The 21,179-nt window shown below is 33.1% G+C and overlaps 3 protein-coding genes across 7 annotated transcripts in view; all 3 read right to left on the reverse strand.

Annotated features, from left to right (window-relative positions):
• The window catches only part of LOC133781481 (pentatricopeptide repeat-containing protein At1g03100, mitochondrial-like), a 71,498-nt gene extending 61,284 nt beyond the window's left edge, over positions 1-10,214 (reverse strand). The window contains exons 1-4 of one of the 5 annotated variants that reach the window (XR_009870130.1): positions 10,146-10,214; positions 9,946-10,024; positions 9,099-9,199; positions 7,716-8,034 (exon numbers count right to left, since the gene is read on the reverse strand). The gene's annotated coding sequence lies outside the window, so the exon portion shown is untranslated. Of the gene's footprint in view, positions 1-7,715; positions 8,035-9,098; positions 9,225-9,945; positions 10,025-10,145 lie in introns of those variants that run through there. The other 4 variants (XR_009870129.1, XR_009870131.1, XR_009870132.1 and 1 more) reach the window with 4 other exon arrangements.
• On the reverse strand, positions 4,507-6,256 carry LOC133784561 (pentatricopeptide repeat-containing protein At1g03100, mitochondrial-like; the record flags this gene model as incomplete). The annotated part of the gene is made up of 1 exon (XM_062223856.1): positions 4,507-6,256. A coding segment is annotated over one exon (1,545 nt), but the record flags the coding sequence as incomplete, so codon positions are not given.
• Positions 10,215-16,550: 6,336 nt separating the features above from the next.
• On the reverse strand, positions 16,551-20,093 carry LOC133781469 (receptor-like protein EIX1). The gene is made up of 2 exons (XM_062220462.1): positions 17,066-20,093; positions 16,551-16,957 (listed from the first exon to the last, which is right to left on the reverse strand). Exon 1 carries the CDS (start codon positions 20,072-20,074, stop codon positions 17,069-17,071), a length of 3,006 nt encoding a protein of 1,001 aa, XP_062076446.1. The 5' UTR covers positions 20,075-20,093; the 3' UTR covers positions 16,551-16,957; positions 17,066-17,068.
• Between the last annotated feature and the right edge of the window lie 1,086 nt (positions 20,094-21,179).

Genomic DNA, 21,179 nt, shown 5'->3' on the forward strand with positions numbered 1-21,179 from the left:
ATCTATAAAAATAGTATGATATTTTTACATACTATAAAAAAATGATGATATAATAATAATTTATTTATTTATTTGAGTTTAATTCGGGCTTTTTGTGTGCCGTGCTTTCGGGCTTTTTATATTCGTGCTTACGTGTCGTGCTTTCGTGTCGTGCCTTCGGGCTTGTCGTGTCGTGCCGTGCCGTGCTAAGCCCGTGTCGTGCCCGTGCCTGGCCCGAGCCTATATTTTTTCGTGTCGTGCCTGGCCCAACCCCATATTTTTTCGTGTCGTGTCGTGCTCGTGCCGGTTTCGTGCCGTGCTCAAAAGCCCGGCCCGTATTTACAGCTCTAATTATAACTAAGCATTTATAGTAGTTGATAACTTTAAGTTTTGTTAACAAAATAGTCGTTGTAGTATAAAGGTAAGTATTCCTACCTATCATGCGGGAGACTGTGAATGCTTTGAGAATATCTTTCAAGTAACATGGCTGATCAAGTCTCCATGATATGTCATATCAATACAACAAGTGGTTTCATCATATCATTTAAGTTTGTATTTTACTGTGATCATGAATAGTAATTGAACCAATGTTTAATGTTTCATTTGATTTGTTTTGTTTTGTCAAAATATATATATATAAGTGAACATTTATGTGATTATATGGGTTTTTAGAACCTCTCTTTCTTGTTGTGCTGCTTACATACACACCACTTCAAGATCACACACTTTCAAATTAAGCACAAAACTCGGAACACAATAATTATGGTTACTAAATCAATCAAATGACACAGCTGATTTCCACTATAATCAATCAAAGAACATTACACACTGCAATACAGTTGAAAATCAAACTCTCAAGCTCACTTTACACATATATTCCAACTCTGTTGAGCGCACAGCTGCACTCCTTCTCAACTTCTAATCTTCTTGAAATAATCTTAGAATCAATGCTCTTTGTCGAGGTTATGAAATTCCTGTGGATCATTTCAGGAGCGGCATCTTCTATCTATGGAATGCTAGGAATAAGACTTTTTATGGTGTGGTGTTAAGTGCTCAGTCCATGGCATTATATATATGGAATGCTAACAATAATGTTTGGTCAGTCAGTAGCTGGTAGAATGAAATCATAAAATATGTATTGAAATACTCGGGAATTCGAAGTCTGGACAAAATCCAACAAGTTCCTCCTATTACATGAAATCTATACAACAATTCAAATGCCTAACTATACAACAGTTCCCAGTGGTTTCATAGGATACAATGATAAAGAGGCAAAGAGATATGTAGCACATGAATGAAAGCTGATAACTCAAAATTATACTTGACAAATCACAAACTACTGCACCAACAGAGGATAATCATGGTAGAAGAACTACAATCCACAAGCATCCCATGTTCCCTCTTGGTGAAACTTGAGTCAAGTACTAATTCCTTCTCGGGAAAATCTGGATTCTGTAAAACCAGTATGTCAATTTTTCAACTTGAAACCATGAGGATTTTGATACAATCAATTCAAAACTTGACAGCTAATTCAAAATCCTGCAAAACTATTTTCAATCAAAATATCTTTTAAAGCCCATGTTTATTGCTTGTATAAATTATTTGAAGGATTGATTTACATGATTTTTCTTTGTAACAAAGAAATTAAATTAGAAAACAAGAAATTTGAGGGGAAAAAACCAAAAAACAAAACAATGTTCTAAATTCTTAGGCCACGGAAGGCTCTGGAATTGGCCAAGGTGAGATCCAAAAAGAGGTTCATTTTTCTGAAATTCTGGTGGAGACATGTAACAGTCTTCTAGAGAGCAGCCATTCCTCTTGCTCAACTTCAGCCAAAAGCTTAGTCATAGGGTAAGAGTATAAACAAGTCCAATTTAGTCATTTCATTTAATATCTTCCAAGAAGGAATCAATCTTTACAGCCATTTTCTGGATGGACCAAAACATCTTTCTATTGCATGAAGTCACATTGGACAAGAGCTTATAAGGGTAGGGTGCCAAAATATTATCAATTCAATCCCACCCACCTCTTAAAAATTAATGCTTCCTCCCTCTTTTTGTGTTGGCCTTCAGTTTGGAATTTGGGAGTTTTACTTTATTATAAATAATAAAAAAATTCATGACATTATGGCTTTAAAAAAGAACAGGGTCGGCCCTGGGCATAGGCGGACTAGGCTCGTGCCTAGGGCCCACCCCTACCCAGGGCCCAAAAATATCATGTAAACTCTTAAGTGTGTTCAAAGAAAAAAAAAAATATTTAAAATTACATAAAAAAAAATTACATATACAAAATGGTCCATTTTTTTCAAATTTATTAAAACCGTCTTAGGCCCACTTTTTTTCAGGGCCAGCCTGAAAAAGAAAATGTGATTTTGGCACAAATTATCTAAAATAATAATAATAATATGGGTTGGTAACCATCATCATCATCCTCCTCATCTTCCCTTCTCCATCATCCTATATTTTAAACAAAAAAGTGAAAAATTCGTATATTTTAAACAAATTATATATATGATGATGAGTTAACAGATAGCTAGCTGTATTCCATGTTTTTATAATATGAAGTAAAAGTAGTGAAGTTATCACATGATGAATAATAAAAATAAAGTTGTTTTTTTTCTTTCTGAAAAGTAAAGGACTTAATTGTGTTTGCCCCTTCACTACTTTTCTTTTACTCCTCCCTCAGCTTTCTCTACTTTTACTTTTATTTTAATGTTTAAAAAAGCAATTAATAGAAAGACTTTCAAGTCTTTCAAGTAAAACACACTACAGTTATTTAATAAACTATACAGTAAATAGAAAATGGAGTGGTCAAAGTCTTTCAAGTAAAACACACTACAATTATTTAAGTGAGACTATTATGTATTCCATGTTTTCCTAACAACCAAACAGTATATATTCAACTTTACTCTTTGTGACCATCATCCTCATCTTCCATTCTCCGTCTTCATTGTGCTACATAAAAACAAACAAACAAAAAAAAAACAAGTCTTTTAGTGAATTGATCTTCGTGAAAGAAAAAAATATTAATCTCTCTCCTTTTGCAGATCAAGCTCAAACCAAGTTTGGCCATTCAATTACATCTTCTCAAGTGCTTGTTAATGCAATCAAAGAAGCTAGAATAGTGCTAAAAAAATTTAAATAAATTATTTCTCATGGAAACACATTTCTATAGCATAGAATAAAAATACTTGTTTCAATTAAATGTTTGGTACTGTAAAGTTGAAACTCTTTTAGGTGGTGGCATTTTGTTTAATTAAGCATTAAGCTTCAAGAGTTTATGAGTTTATCATCAAATCATAATTCACACAACTTTTACATACAATAATAATGCAATGTGATTTCCTAATGAATAATTTCTTTTTCTATTGATAAATAAATATTTATTAATTTTATTGGTGTTTTACATTTTATAAACTTCTATTTGCATGATTATAAATAAATAATTAAAAATTAGTTAGGTGGATAGATAATGACACTTCACCATTAAAATTTATCATCTTTTGCATTTTACTTTATTATAAATAATAAAAAAATTCATGACATTATGGCTTTAAAAAGAATATGTGATTTTGGCAAATATTATCTAAAATAATAATAATAATAATAATATGGGTAGGTAAACTAAGTATATGGTAAGATACATAATGATCATCTTATCTTGTGACCTTTACTCTTAGCCAAATAATCTGTGCAAGAATTGAAGCTTTGTGTGCTGGAAAAATAAAGTTCATTAACCAACTGCCAACATTACATTTAGCTCAATCACATACACAAGCACCAGAAACAGTAGATGGAAGAATGAAACTGTAAAATATGTATTGAAATACTTGGGAATTCGAAGTCTGGACAAAATCCAACAAGTTCCTCCTATTACATGAAATCTATACAACAATTCCAATGCCCAAGTATACAACAGTTCCAAGTGGTTTCATAGGATACAATGATAAAGAAGCAAAGAGATATGTAGCACATGAGTGAAAGCTGAGCAATCTCAAAATTATACTTGACAAATCACAAACTACTGCACCAAAAGAGGATAATCATGGTAGAAGAACTACAATCCACAAGCATCCCATGTTCCCTCTTGGTGAAACTTGAGTCAAGTACTAATTCCTGCTCAGGAAAATTTGGATTCTGTAAAACCAATATGCCAATTTTTCAACTTGAAACCATAAGGATTTCGATACAATCAACTCAAAACTAGACAGCTAATTCAAAATCCTGCAAAACTATTTTCAATCAAAATAGCTTTTAAAGCCATGTTTTTTGCTTGTATAAATTATTTGAAGGTTTGCTTTAAGTGATTTTTCTTCCTTCTTTGGAGATAAATATAAAATTGTAACAAAGAAATCAAAATAGAAAACAAGAAATTTGAGGGGAAAAAGCCAAAAAACAAGACAATGTTCCTAATTCTTAGGTCGCGGAAGGCTCTGGAATTGGCCAAGGTGAGATCCAAAAAGTGGTTCATTTTCCTGAAGTTCTGGTGGAGACATGTAATAGTCTTCTAGTGGGCAGCCATTTCTAGAGAGCAGCCATTCCTCTTGCTCAACTTCAGCCAAAAGCTTAGCCATAGGGTAAGAGTATAAACGACTCTAATTTGGTCATTTCATTTAATATCTTCCAAGAAGTAATCAATCTTTACAGCCATTTTCTGGACGGACCAAAACATCTTTCTATTGCATGAAGTCGCATTGGACAAGAGCAAATAAGGGTAGGGTGCCAAAATATTATCAATTCAATCCCACCCACCTCTTAAAAATTAATGCTTCCTCCCTCTTTCTGTGTTGGCCTTCAGTTTGGAATTTGGGAGTTTTGCCCCTGTAAAGTGTTTTGTGGTACTTCAAGAAGAGAGTCCGGTATTTGTACTTGTCCACAAACATTTTACCTCTCTCCATCATCTCCACTACTTCATTTGCTCGACTGAAAAACCCACCCCTCACAAATGTGTAAAGCACAGAATCCAAGAGTTCCTGATCAAACTTCATTGGGGTTGCAGAAGCAAGAGATTTCATCTCCCCCCACAGTTCTGTCACTTCTATATAGTTTCCCCCAATAGTTGTATATGCAGTTACCATGGAATGGAATGTCTGAGCATTTGGTGTATGACCAAGACTCCTCATTTTCTTCAGAGCTTTCTCGGCATCTTGCATCAATCTTTCCTTAGAGAAAAAGTGGATTACATTGTTCCAATCATGAACTCCAGAATCCACTCTTTGCCCTTCCTTGATTTCGTGCAAAAGTTTTCCCATTAACTTGGCTTCATTTCCCTCTTCACATCCCTTGACCAACTTCTCGAATTCTTGATGACCAGTTTTCGATATCTTTGCTACTTTCATCTCTTTGAATAGATGGAGGGCTCCTTGTGTATCTTCTTGCATCACCTTGGACTGAAGCAATGCCTGATAAGAGCTAGAATCTAGTTGGATTCCTGCCCTACGAGCATCGCGAAGAAGTGCTGCGACGTCTCCTACTCGGTTTGCTTGACAATATGCTTTTAAGAGAGAAGAATATACAGAAGAAGCAATGTTGACACTAGCCAATACCATCTCATCTAAAAGGTCATGTGCTTGGTCTAACCAACCAAGCGATATGCATGAATTTATGACATGAACTATCATTGAATCATCATTGGAAACTGGCGAATCTTCTCTCTCTAACTTGATGAGAAACTCTGCCAAATCTTTAATCTTTCCTGCTTCTAGAAATGCCTTGACTAATTTCACCAAAATTTCCTCAGTTGGTTGGATGATACCTCGTTCAGATGTTAACAGTTCAACTTGAGTTTGCAGCTTAGCTAACATGGTATTCAGCACCTCCTTTGCTTCAGTATCGAGTTTCACAAAATTCCGATCTCTTAAATACTCCTCATAAGATACCACGGAGATTTTAATTGGTCTATCATATTCCAAACCTCTAAATTCTTCATGGCTCGAAGTCAACCTGGAACCAAGAGCACAAGAAGATTTACCTTCATTTCCAACAGCATCAATTACTATCGATGCAGCAGCAAAAGAGGACCTAGCTACTTTTGCTTTCCAAAGCATTTCTAAAACCATGTTTGACGCAGAACCAAGATCACCCAATTTCAAATGGGATGTAAGCAAACAATTATAGAACTGCCGCAATTGAACATCACTTAGGTTGTGTGCATCATTTATGTACCGTTGGAGTTTCCTAAGCTCTTCTCTTCGTCCATTTCTCTCATATATATGTGCCATGACTATCAGTAAGTCAGAGTCAAGTTTCACACCAACTCGAGGCATCATGTCAAGGATTCAAACTCTTTTGAATTCATTTCCTTTCAGCCATTCAAACTCCTTCAACAGTCCAGCATCTTTTGAACGAGTCTTCAGCCTCTGCTGAACGATTATTCAAATGATTTTCACCTAAAAAGCCATTATTTTTATTCAAGTAAAATCAAGATATTTTCATTCCCAAACTCTATAAATAGGACCTAGTACCCAGCCATTATTCACCATTTGCTCTAAGTTCAGAAGCTGCTAGTGTTAAGTAAGTGTGAGAGTATAAACACCTGGTTTGGGGAAAAACTATAAGCTTAAACATCATAAGCTTAACAAACACTTTGGGAAGTGAGTTCTATAGTATTTCGGTGGAGGTTAGATTGATCTTGCAAATCTTTGAGGTAAACCCGAAACTTTGTTTCATTTATTTCATGTTATTTCCTTTCTCAAAACCTTCTACTCAGTACCTTAACCTCATTCTTATTTTGGTTAGGGAATCCAAGTTCTTAAGCATATAAGTCGGTAAGTATGTTTTTTTTATGGTTTAGTCTTTCCATCATTTTCATTTCTTCTTCTTCTTTCAACTCACTCTTGTTCATTATGGTTTTAGGAGTGTTCCAAAAAGTCCCAACTCAGTCCATTATATCCCGGTAACTTTGGTAAGGAAAATAGGCTAGAATCAATATGTTATGTGCTTATGTTATCTATATGTTTTATGTTATTAAATGTGTTATGATATGTATGTATGTTTGTAGGCTTGGACATATGACCCATATGGCTAACAAGACCCCAAATGAGTTATAGGCATATGACCTACTTAGCTAGTAGGACCCCACTAACTCCATGGGCATATGCTTGTTTAGTCTATGGGACCCCAAGAATAATGGCCATTATAATAAGTGTATATTATATGAATTATGTTAAGTCTTTATGTTTTCTTATGAAATTATGTATATGACTTTGTGTTAGATTTTCCTTGCTGGGCATTAGGCTCACTCCTTTCTGTTTATGTGCAGGAAAATAAGCTTTAGAGGCGGTAAGATTCGTGACGCTTGGAGGATGTATATCGATGGTGAATGGAGTCAAGGGGCCGAGCGTTATTCGATTCGAGGATGTAGTTTCAGTTTTATGTCTTTTTATATGTATTTTCCGCACTAATTATGTAATTTTAAAATATGTTTTTTGTTTTAAAGACAATGGGATCCCATATCCGTTTTGGTATTTACTTTGTAAATAACTCTTATTTTGCAAGTTACTCAATAAATTATGGTATTTTCGCAAATGTAAGTTCTTTTAAGGATTTTATGTATAGTTCGTTAATGGTCCAATTAGTCTAGAGTAGTGGGTCATTACAAAAGCAATTATGGCCCTCCCGGCCTCCTAATCAAGGTTCTTAAACCTTATTAGGAAATTTGGGGCATTACAACAACAGACTTCCTAGGGAACCCATCTATCTGCATATGTTGTTTATAAAATTTCCACGTATCTTCAAGTCTATGTTCATCAAGTGCATTCTCTATTTCCACACTTATCCTAGCTGGTTCTCCAGCCTGCACCAATATTGTTCCTGTCATAGTTGACAAAGACTTCATCTCAAGTGGGAATTCATTATTCCTTCCCAAAAATATAGCCACCTCATTTGGATTGGCTAAACAAGAGCGAGCAAACCCACAAACAGAAATGGAACTTGAATAAGCTTTAAACTTGTGCGCATATGCAGGGAAGAGTGCAGTGATACGATAACCCATTTGTCTCCTAATTATCATCATCTCTTCTGAAGATAAAAACCCCCTCAAAAAACAAGAAGAAATCTGCAAAAAATGAAAACTCTACTTAGGATTTTGTAAAATTATTATGAGATAACCACTTAAAAATGATATTTCAAACCAAACTAGCAAAGTTGTAATTTTGGCAACTTACACACAAGAAAAAGAAACAACACCAACAAGAGCAGTTGAAGAACAAATAGATATGAAAAGAAAATAAGTGAAACCAGTAGTGATATGAAAAGCTCCATTATTGCTATGACTACTGAGCTGATCAAACCAAACCGGTAAAGTTGTAAATTTCTCCCTCCCTTCCTTCCTCTAACTATATATTTTATCTCGTACTTTCTTATTCCATTATGGTCAAACCAAACAAACCAGTGAAGTTGTAATTTCAGAAAATTCCTTACAAGAAAAAAGAAAGAACCCCAGCAAGAGCAGCTGAAGAACTAACAGACTCTGTTACCTTATATTAAAGCTGAAATTTATGTAAAGTGCTGTAGCCAAACCAGCAATGATATGAAAACCAAAAAAATATAAGAGGCGCTACTGTAATGTGTCAAACCAATCCATTCATGAAATAAAAAAAATAAAAAAAACTGAATTAATGTGTTAGCGCTCAGTATCTTACTTAACAGACATTTCACCATATACTTGGTGGACAGCAATGATATCAAGTGAGAAAAAGAAGCATAGATACATACCAAAAGAAGACAACTTTGTTAGCAGTGTGGGATTTATTTCGTAACTGACAAAAATTATAAACTGTAAATTAAATTATAAATTTTGAATATATAATGTAATTTTCTAAACAAAAAGCACAAACAACAGTGTCATAAAACGACACTAATTGTTGGACAAAAAAACAACACCAAAATTACATATATGACACATTACAAAAAATAGGAAAAATGAGATGGAAAGTATTGATGAAACATTTTCTTGCAATGTGGCATTCAACATGGTTGATGAAAGTGATGATCATTTGGGACCGAATTCCTCTTATTTCCAAAGGAGGAGGCTCATTAAAATTATACTTAATTTTTTATTAACTAAAAAATGGTAGCAATCTCCCAAGGGAAAAAAGGAAATAAGAAAGAGAAACTTACCCTCTAAGACAGTAAGAGGTGGTTGCAGTAAACCCTTCTGATTGTGATGGCAGTGCTCTATGGATCTCTGTTGGGACATCATTTCCAGCAACCTCTCACGACTGCCTGGAGATCCTAGTCATTATCCTTCGTCGTTGAACACAACTCACAGTGTGTAGCAATCCCACTTGAATAAGTTCCTACGGTGGTTATCCTCTATTTTCTTAAATTTTTATTTATAACATGCCACACACAAAAAAATATTTATCAAAAGAATAGGTCAAGATACAAAATTCATAAATATTGATTGCATAAAAAAACTACTAAGGAGATTTCAAATATTTCACAGAAAAACCAGAGCATAAGCTGTTCTTTGATTGCAATAAAATAAGTTTGAAAAATAAATACACATATTAGACAAGATCGCTAGAACTAAATGCTTCATCAGATCAAACACTTGCACATAAACAAAAATGTAATCATACAATAGGATCGAATAACAGATCCGAAAAATAATCAGAAACAAAATAAAACCATTGAACAGATTCAAAATGTACTCAACAACATACTTTAAACACTTCCCATTATTCCCATTAGTTTGTGTCTAACATATTTTGAGATATATAATATACAAAAATGTAATAAACGGACTAAGAGACTATCACAGACTTAAAAGTGACAAAAAAAGACAGGGAATCAAAGTAATGAATCACAACTCAAAAACTAAGGACAATGCAATATAACAAACGTATTAGAACAAGGAAAACAACTCAAAGCCTCTGATAAAAAACACAACTCCATAACATCGATACATACAACTCAATACCAACTAAGATATGCATTAGGTGCAATGCAAACAAAAATATACCTCAAACAAAAATCTACCAAGCCATTCCAAGCTGCAACCTAGCCACTGCAATCCAAAGCCATGACCCAGCACAATGCTTCTGAAAAGATACAAAAACACAAACTAAGCATATTCAGTACACAAAGACTCAGAAAACAACATGATCAGATTTAAAAAAATAATACCCACTACAAGCAAAGAAATAAAAACTAAATACAAACCACAAACGTATAGAGTAAAAAATCGTTATCAACAAAGACTGAGACAAAGGCGGTTATGGGTGGCTCTGGAGGCAGTGGCGGCGGCTTACAGAGCTCGTCAATGGAAATGGCAGAAGGGGATTTGACGAAGAAGAAGGGGATTGCAAGTGACAAGTTGAACAAACAGAGAGAGACGAAGAAGAAGGGGACTCCAAGGTCGACTGGTATTACTCACGTAAGGGTCAGCTAAAGCATTGTAGAACATATACGAGATAGGTTAATCTTATCTTACCTATTATATAAATGCCTATCAAACGACATTTTGTATTTAACAGAATAGTATGATTTAACAGATTTTGTTACGATTTAACAGTTGTTATCGACACTTTAACAGAATCTATAATTTAATCAAGCAATGCAACTCTTGATAAATATTCAACCATTAACATTGGACACAACCATTACCATAGGAGACAACCTTTCTTACCATAGGTGACAACCTTTAGCATTTACACACTTTTTAATTTTAGGGCAAGTTTTTCTTTGATCATTCATTAGTCTCCATTTTTCATTTTTCAGAGAAGAATTATTCTCCCATTTTTCACCGCCATTTAATCCCTAGATAATCATTGAGAACAGTCATTCTAGCTCAGCCATGGCCGTCGTCGAGGTTCGCTCCGACAAGAAGAAGAAGAAGCATTCATCAGTAGATACGCCCAAGGCAGTCGGTGACTTGGACTCGCAGCCGGCTTAGAAGGACACCAATTTCATGATCAAGCCACAGAGCTACAATCCAACAATCGGCACTTCTCAGTGGCCACTCTATCTCAAGGACTACGATCTTCTCATTGTACGAACCAGACAATACATTCCTCGACTCAAACCACAGAGCTACACTCCCACCATCGACACTACACTCTTCTCAAGGGCTGAGTACATAAGGTACAATATTATGAATTAGAACTATTTATAATAGTAAGCTACTTGAATTTGACCGAGAAAAGCATTTGGTTGTTTTTTGGATTTTTTTTGTGAGGCTGGAACTTATGTTAGGACGTTTTGTGTCCATTTGGGGTCTGATTCTTTGTGTTGGAACCCATATGCAGGAGATTAGGAGTATGCGGACTGGCATTCTGGGTTAGAAAGATGACATGGTTACTGTGCATGATGTTATGGATGCTCAATGGGCATATGATAATTATAGAGATGATAGTTACTTGAGGAAGGTGATTATGCCACTTGAAATGATTCTGAAAAGTTATAAAAGACTGGTAGTGAAGGGCTCTACTGTGAATGCCATTTGTTATGGTGCTAAGTTGATGATGCTGAGATTTGAGAATAATATTGAGGCTGGTGAGGAAGTTGTGCTTATGACAACCAAAGGAGAAGCAATTGCTTTGGGGATTGCAGAGATGACTACTGCAGTTATGGCCATCAGGCCTGCATTCCTTTTTTCAAGAGATGAAAAGATGGAACTGGTTCTTGGAATATTGAGTTTTACATCTAATTCTTTTGTCAAGGTTGATTCTTGATTTAATCAACAATTTCCTTATTACTGTTTTAGTCCAGTTACTTTTTTTTCTTACTAATCAATATCAATGAGCTTAAATATTCAGGAAGATAATTTCTCTCTCTCTCTCTCTCTCTCTCCATTTCTTTTAAACGTCGGGGGATGGTGGTCGGCGGCGGCAAGTGGGTCGGGGTCGGGCTGTACGGCGGCAGGGGGCTCGGGGCTGCGCTCGACGGTGGGTGGGGGGGTCTCGGGTCTGGGCTCAACGGCGCAGGGGCTGGGCATTTTCTCAGTCTATTCCCTCTCAGTCAGTTAGGTATGGAGATTGCTTTTTTATTTTATATTATAATTTAATTTCTGTTTTTTTCTTTTGTTTTGGTGAAAAGGGATCTCTCAATCTCACTGCCCTTTCTCTCTCACTCCGGTCTCACTCTCTCAAGTATGGAGACTCTTTATTTTTTATTTTTTATAATTTCTATCCTCTAGATCAGTACACATATCCCTGAAAACTACAAATATTTAAGGTATAAAACATCATATTATAGCAACAAAAAAAAGGCTTAGAGACTTAATGTACAACCCTTATACATGTGATAGCTTGGAAAAGACCAGGATTAAGAATCAATGGGAAAAGAAAAAGAAGTCTGACCATATGTAGGAAGAGGAAAATGCCCTGTATCTCAAAGTGTTGGCAAATCTATAAAAGTAGGATCTTGAAATGGTGAAGTGAAACAAAGGAATGTACTATAGGAACTAAGATAATTATATAGTGGTAAATGATAGTATACAAGAAGATTGTTGTTTCGATCCTTTGCCTCAATATCTGCCTTATATTCATCTTTAGATTACATTGACAACTGCATTAACATGAGCTTGTTGGACTGTTAATTAATTCATAATTACAAATTAATGAGAATTTATTTCATTAAACCCAATGTTAGACAATGTTTTGAAATTATGATTGACATGATTGTTCTTCTTTTGTGATTACTTAATGTGAATAAGTTGAGAACATTATAATCACATCACTTGTTTATGATAACACCTGAAATGAACATGAACTTCTCTAATGTGGGACTCAAATCACTTCTTGTCTTGTAGTTGTAATGAAGACTCAAAAAGGAATACATAATACATATCATCAATTAGTGGAATCAGTTTGCTTAAAATTTGAGACAATCATTTCTTGTCTCTCTATTAAAAATTCTATGATATTTTTAGTCCCAAATTCTCAAAAATAAAAATGAAAAACAAGCATAGAACTCATTTCAGAAACAAGCATGTAAAAAAGGAATTTTTGCTAGCAGATACTGTAGAACTCATTTTAATTTTCAATTTTCTAATAATACATTGAACTCATTTCAGAAACAGAATATGCAAAAATTGGGAGTATGGTTGGTTATTTTTGTGTTAAGCTTATTATTAGCCATGCTTTGCTTCAAGAATTCCTAAAAGATCTTAACAATGTGGGTTTAACTTGAATCTTAGTTTGTGCTCATTAAATTTTGCTTATTTTGATCATCAAGGCATGTACCTTTTATTTATACTTATACTATAGTATAATAATATTATAAAAGTTTGATCAATAAATTTAAAACAGGTTTATAATAATTGAAAAAAATAACAAAACTAATTAACTATATATTGTTTTTGAAATTTTTATTTCACGCAATCACACACGGACAAAAATAACATTTACAGTAACATTTCTATACGACCAATATCCATGGAATAATATGGAAAAAACTACACATAACATAAAAAAAAAGTGAAGATAAATTGTTTTAAAATTAAAAACAACATTTTAATTATATATTTATATATAAATCATATACAGTCCACGGAATAAGAGAAAACAATTATTTTTATATTATCAAGGATTTTGCTTACAATTATACTGGAATTTTACTGTGATCCTATTAGGATTTCGCTTACTATTATACCGGAATTTTGCTTACAAAATTACGAAAATATTAAAAATATATATTATATTTATACAAATTGACAATTTAGAAAACTTATTCCACTTTTGATTTATTTTTCTCAGGTGTTTTGTTATAATACATTGTGATTTCATCTCATGAACTTTTAAGGAACAATCCGACCAATCCAAAGGTTAGTTAAATTATTATTATTCTCAGTACATTAACAAATTCTAATTTATTATTTATCCATAAACTAAACTACTACATAATTCAACATCGTTTACAATTCGAACAATTCAAAGGTTAGTTAAATTATTATTATTCTCGGTACATTAACAAATGCCAATTTATTGTTTATGCATAAACTAAACTACTATATAATTCAATATGGTTTCACCAAATAAAATGAAAACCAAAGCAAACATGGTTGAATACCACCTTCAAACATTTGACAATTTGTATTATATTTAGATTAAGAAAAAACTAAGAGTTATATCTCAACTACACTTCAAAAAAATTAAATAATTGTTATCCTTTACCAAAATTGAAAATAAAATGAGAAATAATTGTTAGTTGTGCTTTTTAAAGTTTGTTACTTATAAATATTTTTAAAAAATAATTTTTATAAATTACTAATATCATTATTATCGAACACAATCTAACTTTTATGTTTTGGCTATTAACCAAAGTCTCGTGACTATTTAAAAATGAATGTTTAAAGATAGATAGAACTTTGAGACTATGAGGCATACATGACAGTTGAGGATTGGTTTCCATATTGGAATAATATGGAGATTGTGAATTTGATTTTTATTACTTTCATAGTTGGAGAAGGTGATGAGCAGATAGGGCAGAGCTGTCCTATGTGTTTGGAGGAATTTGAAGTGGGAACGAGCTATGCACATATGCTACAATGTTTACATTTGTTTCATGTCGACTGTACTGTTAACTGGCTTCGTCGAAATTCCTCTTGCCTAATTTGTCGAACTCAATTATTTCATTTAATTTGATTTTAACCAGATATAGATTTAATATATTATGTTATTGAAACAATTACTATTGGAAAAGGTACCTCAAAGTAATTATTCATGTAATACGACAACAACTTTCTAGTTAAATCATATTGTACATTTTAATAATCATGTTATTTATTATCTAATTAATTTTTTAAATATTACATCGTTTCTAAAAAATATAAAATATAACGTGCATTGCACGTATTTTATACCTAGTATATATATATATATATAGATAGATATAGATATCAAACTACAATAACGAACATCCCAAACTTAGTTTCATGTTTTGTTGTTTGCTTTTAATTTTATTCTTCAAACTAATTTATCTATTCTCAATATCAAAGAAATAAAAATTCAAAACATAACCAAAATAACATATATATATTTAAAATCAATGAATATGAAATATGAACCAAACAACAAACACATAAATCTTTCACAGTTAAACTCAAAATAAAAATCAGATTTGCCCCTTCCCCTTTAAGGAAATAAAAATTCAGATTCAAAACATACTTGTATATAGATCAAAAATCAAATTCAAACTCAAAATAATAACTAAGTAAAAATCAGATTCAAAATTTTTGCTGACATACCAATATGCTAGTCATCTCTCCAAAAACAAAGTTCGGTCTACAATATCAAACATCCCAAACTTAGTTTCAGTTTTTGTTGTCTCCTTTTAATTTTATTCTTCAAACTAAGTTCTCTATTCTCAATATCAAACCTAAAAGCCCAAAACTTATTCACAAGTTCACAACCATCACCCAACATTACAAACTGGGCCAAAAATTTTGCTTCTAATTCCTTTTGGTTGTTTTAAGTTCCAAGAACTAGGAATGGGCAGCTCATTATACTTGAAAAATCACAAACTACTGCACCAACAGAGGATAATCATGGTAGAAGAACTACAATCCACAAGCATCCCATGTTCCCTCTTGGTGAAACTTGAGTCAAGTACTAATTAAAATCTGGATTCTGTAAAACCAATATGCCAATTTTTCAACTTGAAACCATGAGAATTTCGATAAAATCAACTCAAAACTAGACAGCTAATTCAAGATCCTGCAAAACTATTTTCAATCAAAATTGCTTTTGGAGCCCATGTTTATTGCTTGTATAAATTATTTGAAGGTTTGCTTTACATGATTTGAGGAGAAAAAACCAAAAAACAAAACAATGTTCCTAATTCTTAGGCCACGGAAGGCTCTGGAATTGGCCAAGGTGAGATCCAAAAAGTGGTTCATTTTCCTGAAATTCTGGAGAGATGTAATAGTCTTCTAGAGAGCAGCCATTCATCTTGCCCAACTTCATCCAAATGCTTAGTCATAGGGTAAGAGTATAATCGACTCCAATTTGGTCATTTCATTTAATATCTTCCAAGAAGTAGTCAATCTTTACAGCCATTTTCTGTGTAGAATAAAGTGTAGAAAAAAAAAACATACATGTTTGGTTTTGTCTACTAGTCAACTGAATTTTTTTAATTTCAATAAAAGTAATAATAATACTAATATTAATAAAAACAAAATATATAGCATTCATTGGTTAGTTGTGGAAATTAAATACTTCACTTTCCATCAATTAAAATGTATTTGTGGAAGTTTCATATAAAGAAAACATTAAAATTAGTTATTTTTGCAACACTTAAATATACGAATGTATACATTTTGATTTTTTTGTGCTGCACTTTCCTGGCGTTTGGACACAATTTACAAGTTAAAATTATTTTTAACTTATTAATTATTTTCAAAACATTTAAAATCTAAAAAATATCAAATATATAAATAAAACTAAAAGAAAACAACTATAAAAATTAAGAAAATTAAAACAGAATTTGGCATTCTGTGAGCAATCTGATTATACTACATTATATGTGACATAGCAGATTGCGAATATGTTCCATTACATCAACTTTCTTCTGTTTTTTTTTATTTTATTTTAATTAAAATGTTGATTGTGATTGAGTACTTGGTAATAATAGAACAAACACAGAAATTTGAATATATATATATACAGAAACTAAAATAGAGAAACAATAGTATAATATGGTGTCTCACAAACAGAGGCTCAAAAATAACAACTACAAACAAATAGTAATGACAAAGTAAACAACAACAACTTATATATATGGTTATCCAACACAGCTGAGTGAAGATCAGATAGATAGACAGAAGACCTATGGACGATGTCGTTTTGTAGATTCCATCCAAATTTGTGTTCTGGTGTTACTGTCCCTTGCAACAAAACCATAGACCACATCAAATTTGATCATAAATACTATTACTTATTATATATGATCATTCCAAAAAAATGAAATATGAACAAAAAAATCACTTACTTGCCTTCACAAAGAGAGATGTGTGCTTGTTGATTATGTCCTCTCTGCAAATGAAAAATAATACCCAAATTAATTACACTCTAGTCTTGTCCAAGTGTCATTAGCAAAACAACACACATTGATAGATTCAAACAAAGAGAAGTAAAACTTACTAGTTAGTGCCGAGCTAGTTTTCTCTTCAACAAATTCCACTTTACAATGATCATCACATAAAGCAAGTCCCCAAATCTATGCATCATCCGATAATAGGACATTCTCCATGAAGTGTTTATCAATAGGTTCCCACAAACGCCACAAAATCCAATAGCGAATCCAACTCCAATTCCCATGTAAAACCATGGCAAGTCAATCCATAATTCTCCACCATCTTCGTCATAATCATCTCCTTCATCATTGTCATCTCGTTGGCATGTCTTTGACAGAGGAAGCCCACACAGCCCAAGATTCATTGCATATACGGAAGGATCAAAGCTTTGTAGCTGAGTACCAGTAGGGATTTTTCCTGACAGCCTATTGTCCGACAAATCCATGTAACTCAAGAAATCTATTTCAGCCAAGCTTATGGGAATTTTGCCATGTATTTTGTTGTGGGACAAATCAAGCACTAGTAGCTTAGTCAATTTTCCAATATTTATTGGAATCCCCCCACGTAAATTATTCCTTGATAGATACAGTTGAACCAATTGAGAAAGATCAGTCAATTCAGCAGGAATCTCTCCATTCAATTTGTTACTTGATAAGTCAATAATTCTCAGCAATCCCAACAACTTATCATATCTGTGCTCTACTCCTTTCCAAGTGACTGTTGCATAATTCATATACAAAATATTGTCATGGTATGACACAACATCCAACCCAAAAGTTCCTCTGCCATAGTCGATGTCTGAAGTAAGGGTAGAATTCAAATATTTATCCGCTTGAGCCATTGCAGTGAAATTTTTAATGCAATGAGGAATGGCTCCTGATAAATCATTCAAGGAAAAATCCAATATTTGGATTTGAGTAAGATGACAAAGATTCAATGGTATACTTCCATTAAATTTATTTGACTTCAAACTAAGAAAAACCAACTTGTTTAGTTTCTCTCCAATCCATGATGGTATTGGTCCTTCCAAACTATTACTCGGCAAATCTAGAACTCGAAGTGAAGTGCAATTTTCCAATGAGGAAGGCAAACTTCCTGAGAAGTTATTGTGTCCTAATTGTAGAGTTTCAATGGTATTCGTTTGAATTGAGCTCGGAATCTCTCCAAACAACTTATTGTATTCTAAATTTAGAATATACAAATGGTGGAAACTATCCCAGCAATCTGAAATATTTCCAGATAATTTATTATGAGAAAGATCAATAATTACTATTCGCCTGTACTCATCTTTTGATTCACATAGAAAAGACTGCAAGTCGGTGAATTTATTATTGGAGAGATACAATTCAGTTGCTGTAGATGACAAAGAAGGTGGGACAGAACCTTGGAATTTGTTGAAACTTAAGTCAACTATAAAATTACCTATTTTCCCACTATAATTTGATGAAGAGGATCTCACATACGAATTATTGCCATCGTGTAAATATGGAGAATTTTTCAACACTCTAAAGTGTTCTATTGATGGAATATTTGGCAAGGTGCTATTAAGTAGATTTATGGACATATTTAAATAATTCAAGTTGGAAGTAATATTTGTGAACCAAGAAGGAACAGGACCTGAAATATTAGAGTTGGAAATGTCTAGATAGGAGACATGTGTTTGAGTTTGGAGCCAACTAGGAAAATAGGGACCTAACTTGCAAGAATTCATTCCAAAGAAAGTAAGCTGAAATGAAGGTACCCAATTGGAGTTGAATTTCAATCTCATAGCTGGATTATATGATAAATCTAGAGTTTTTAATTTGGGACACTGTAGGTTCACTTCAGAGATAATCCCAGAAAGAGAGTTGGAAGAAATGTTTAAAGTTTCAAGATAATTAAGCTTGCCAATACTTTCACTCGAAGTACCATCCAACTTATTGTTGGATACAGTGACATATGTCAAATTTGGCATTGATGAAAGATCAGGCAGTAGCCCTGTGATTTTGTTGTTATCCAAACTCAACATTTGAAGACTAGGAAATATCTTTAAACGGTTAGGGAAAGAACCCTCCAACTGATTATTATCAAGATATAAATATATCAAAGATGGGAATGTGTTTTCAAAGTCCTCAAGATTTAACTCACCAAGTTGGTTAAAACTCAAGTCTAATCTCTCCAAAGAATTCTTGGTGGAACCTGCCAAGTTTTCTAGAAGATCATGAAATGTTCCACTAAGATTGTTATGAGACAAATCCAAGGATTTTAATTTGGTAAGGTTGCCTAAGGATCTTGGCACTTCACTTTCAATTTGGTTCCCTGACAAATCAACATTTTCAAGAGATTTTGCGTGTTTAAAGGAATTTGGAAAAGGACCATTTATGATGTTATATACCAGGGAAAGATCATTAAGAAGAAAACTGGAATTTAATAACCAAGTAATTGTTGTAGGATGTATATAATTCCCAATGAGATGAAGTGATTCAAGAAATTTGAAGGAATAATTTGTATGGGAAAGAGAGGAAGTATCTACCTTGGGAAATAGACAATTTGATAGGTGAAAGGTCCTCAAAGAAGTGAGTTGGGAGAGCCATTCAAGATTATCAACAGTCATTTTAGAAGTGCTTGAAAGACTAAGAAACTCCAATTTGGTGAGATTTCCAAAGTGTGGTGGAATAAGTCCACTGATTGGATTGTCGCTAAGATCGAGATACGTAAGCTCTTTTAAAGAGAAAACAAACTTTGGAATCCGAATAATGTTCATGCCAACGAGCTGCAAGTGGTTCAAATGCTTCAGTTCAGCCAAAGACGACCCAAACTCACCATGGCCACCGATTCCGTTTAGACTTTGATAAGAAAGATCAATAGCGACGACATGATTGGTCTGGTTGTCACAAGTGATGTAACTCCAAGCACAACAGTTTTGACTTGTGCTGTTATCGGTCCAAGAGGAGAGAACATGGTTAGAGTCATTTAGAGTTTGCTTAAAGCTGAGGAGAGCCTCTTTCTCTTTGTGTATGCACTGAGGTTGATTACTCTCTGAACTCGCCACATTTGCAAGGCCAATCAAGAGCATAAGCCCCACTATTTTCATCATTATGATTTAAAGCGTAAAAAGTTGTAAGGAAATTTGTGGTTTGCATATTCTTATAGGCAACACAGTACTCTATTTATGTATCACTTTCTAGGAAATTGTATGAGATTCATTTAGACAAATCTAGGTGTACAAAATAGACTTTTCAATATCATGGACTGATTGTATCTGCAATAACTTGGAATTGGAAAATTAGGCAAAGTGCTGAATTCTGGACCTGACTTGCAAGACCTGAATTCTAGAGTTAAATCTGAGATTCAATTTTATTAGTTCAACACCCCATTTTGTAAGTCACCCAAGCAAGAACTCTAGAGTAGCGTGTAGAATCAATCAAATTCAGAAAATAGACTTTTATATTAATAATTATGGTTGAATTAAATTTTTTTTTTAAGTCAACTCATTATTCATAACGTGTTGGCTGGTTTTATATCACTTTATAAAGTGACATGTGTTAAAGCACATTCAATCCATTGAAAGTATATTTGTAGGAAATTTCATAATTTTAATGTCCTCTTTATATGAACCACATATATATTCCAACCACATATAATTTTAATGTCCTCATTATGGTCTGAAATTTTTTTGTCAAGTTTTTTTATTTATTTATTTTTTGGAAGATTTTTTGTTAGGTTATTATGATGTTGACACTCCAGAAAAATAGTCTCCAATAGAAGAGAAAATAGTGACCACAAAAATTTTGCTAATTATTACTGATTTGTGGCTATTATTAGAAAATAGCTAGAATTTTGTTTACTAATTTATTAGGGCTTTTTCTTTTATGTTTGAGGTCACTAGCTAGCCATTTCAATTTTTTTTAAAATTTATTATTACACTGTTTATATAATTTTCTAAATTAACTTAATTATGTTAAAAAATATTTATAGGAAATTTCTTAATTGTAAAGTTAAAAAAATTAGTCATAACGTGTTGGTTGGTTGATAATTGAATGGAATGGAATAAATAATTTGTTAACAACAGTAAGTTAAATTACATATATTTGACAAAAATTAACACTTTTTTGAATTGGCATTGAAATGATGATGTTATTCCACCCAAATTAGAAAAGAATATCAATTCCTTAAAACTTGCCAATGAATTTTCCATTGGA

This window comes from Humulus lupulus, chromosome 6 (assembly GCF_963169125.1).
Source record: "Humulus lupulus chromosome 6, drHumLupu1.1, whole genome shotgun sequence".
Classification (NCBI taxonomy): domain Eukaryota; kingdom Viridiplantae; phylum Streptophyta; class Magnoliopsida; order Rosales; family Cannabaceae; genus Humulus; species Humulus lupulus.

Bases quoted from the DNA above. Each gene is read 5' to 3' on its own strand.
- LOC133781469 (XM_062220462.1), bottom strand. From the start codon at position 20,074: ATGATGAAAATAGTGGGGCTTATGCTCTTGATTGGCCTTGCAAATGTG.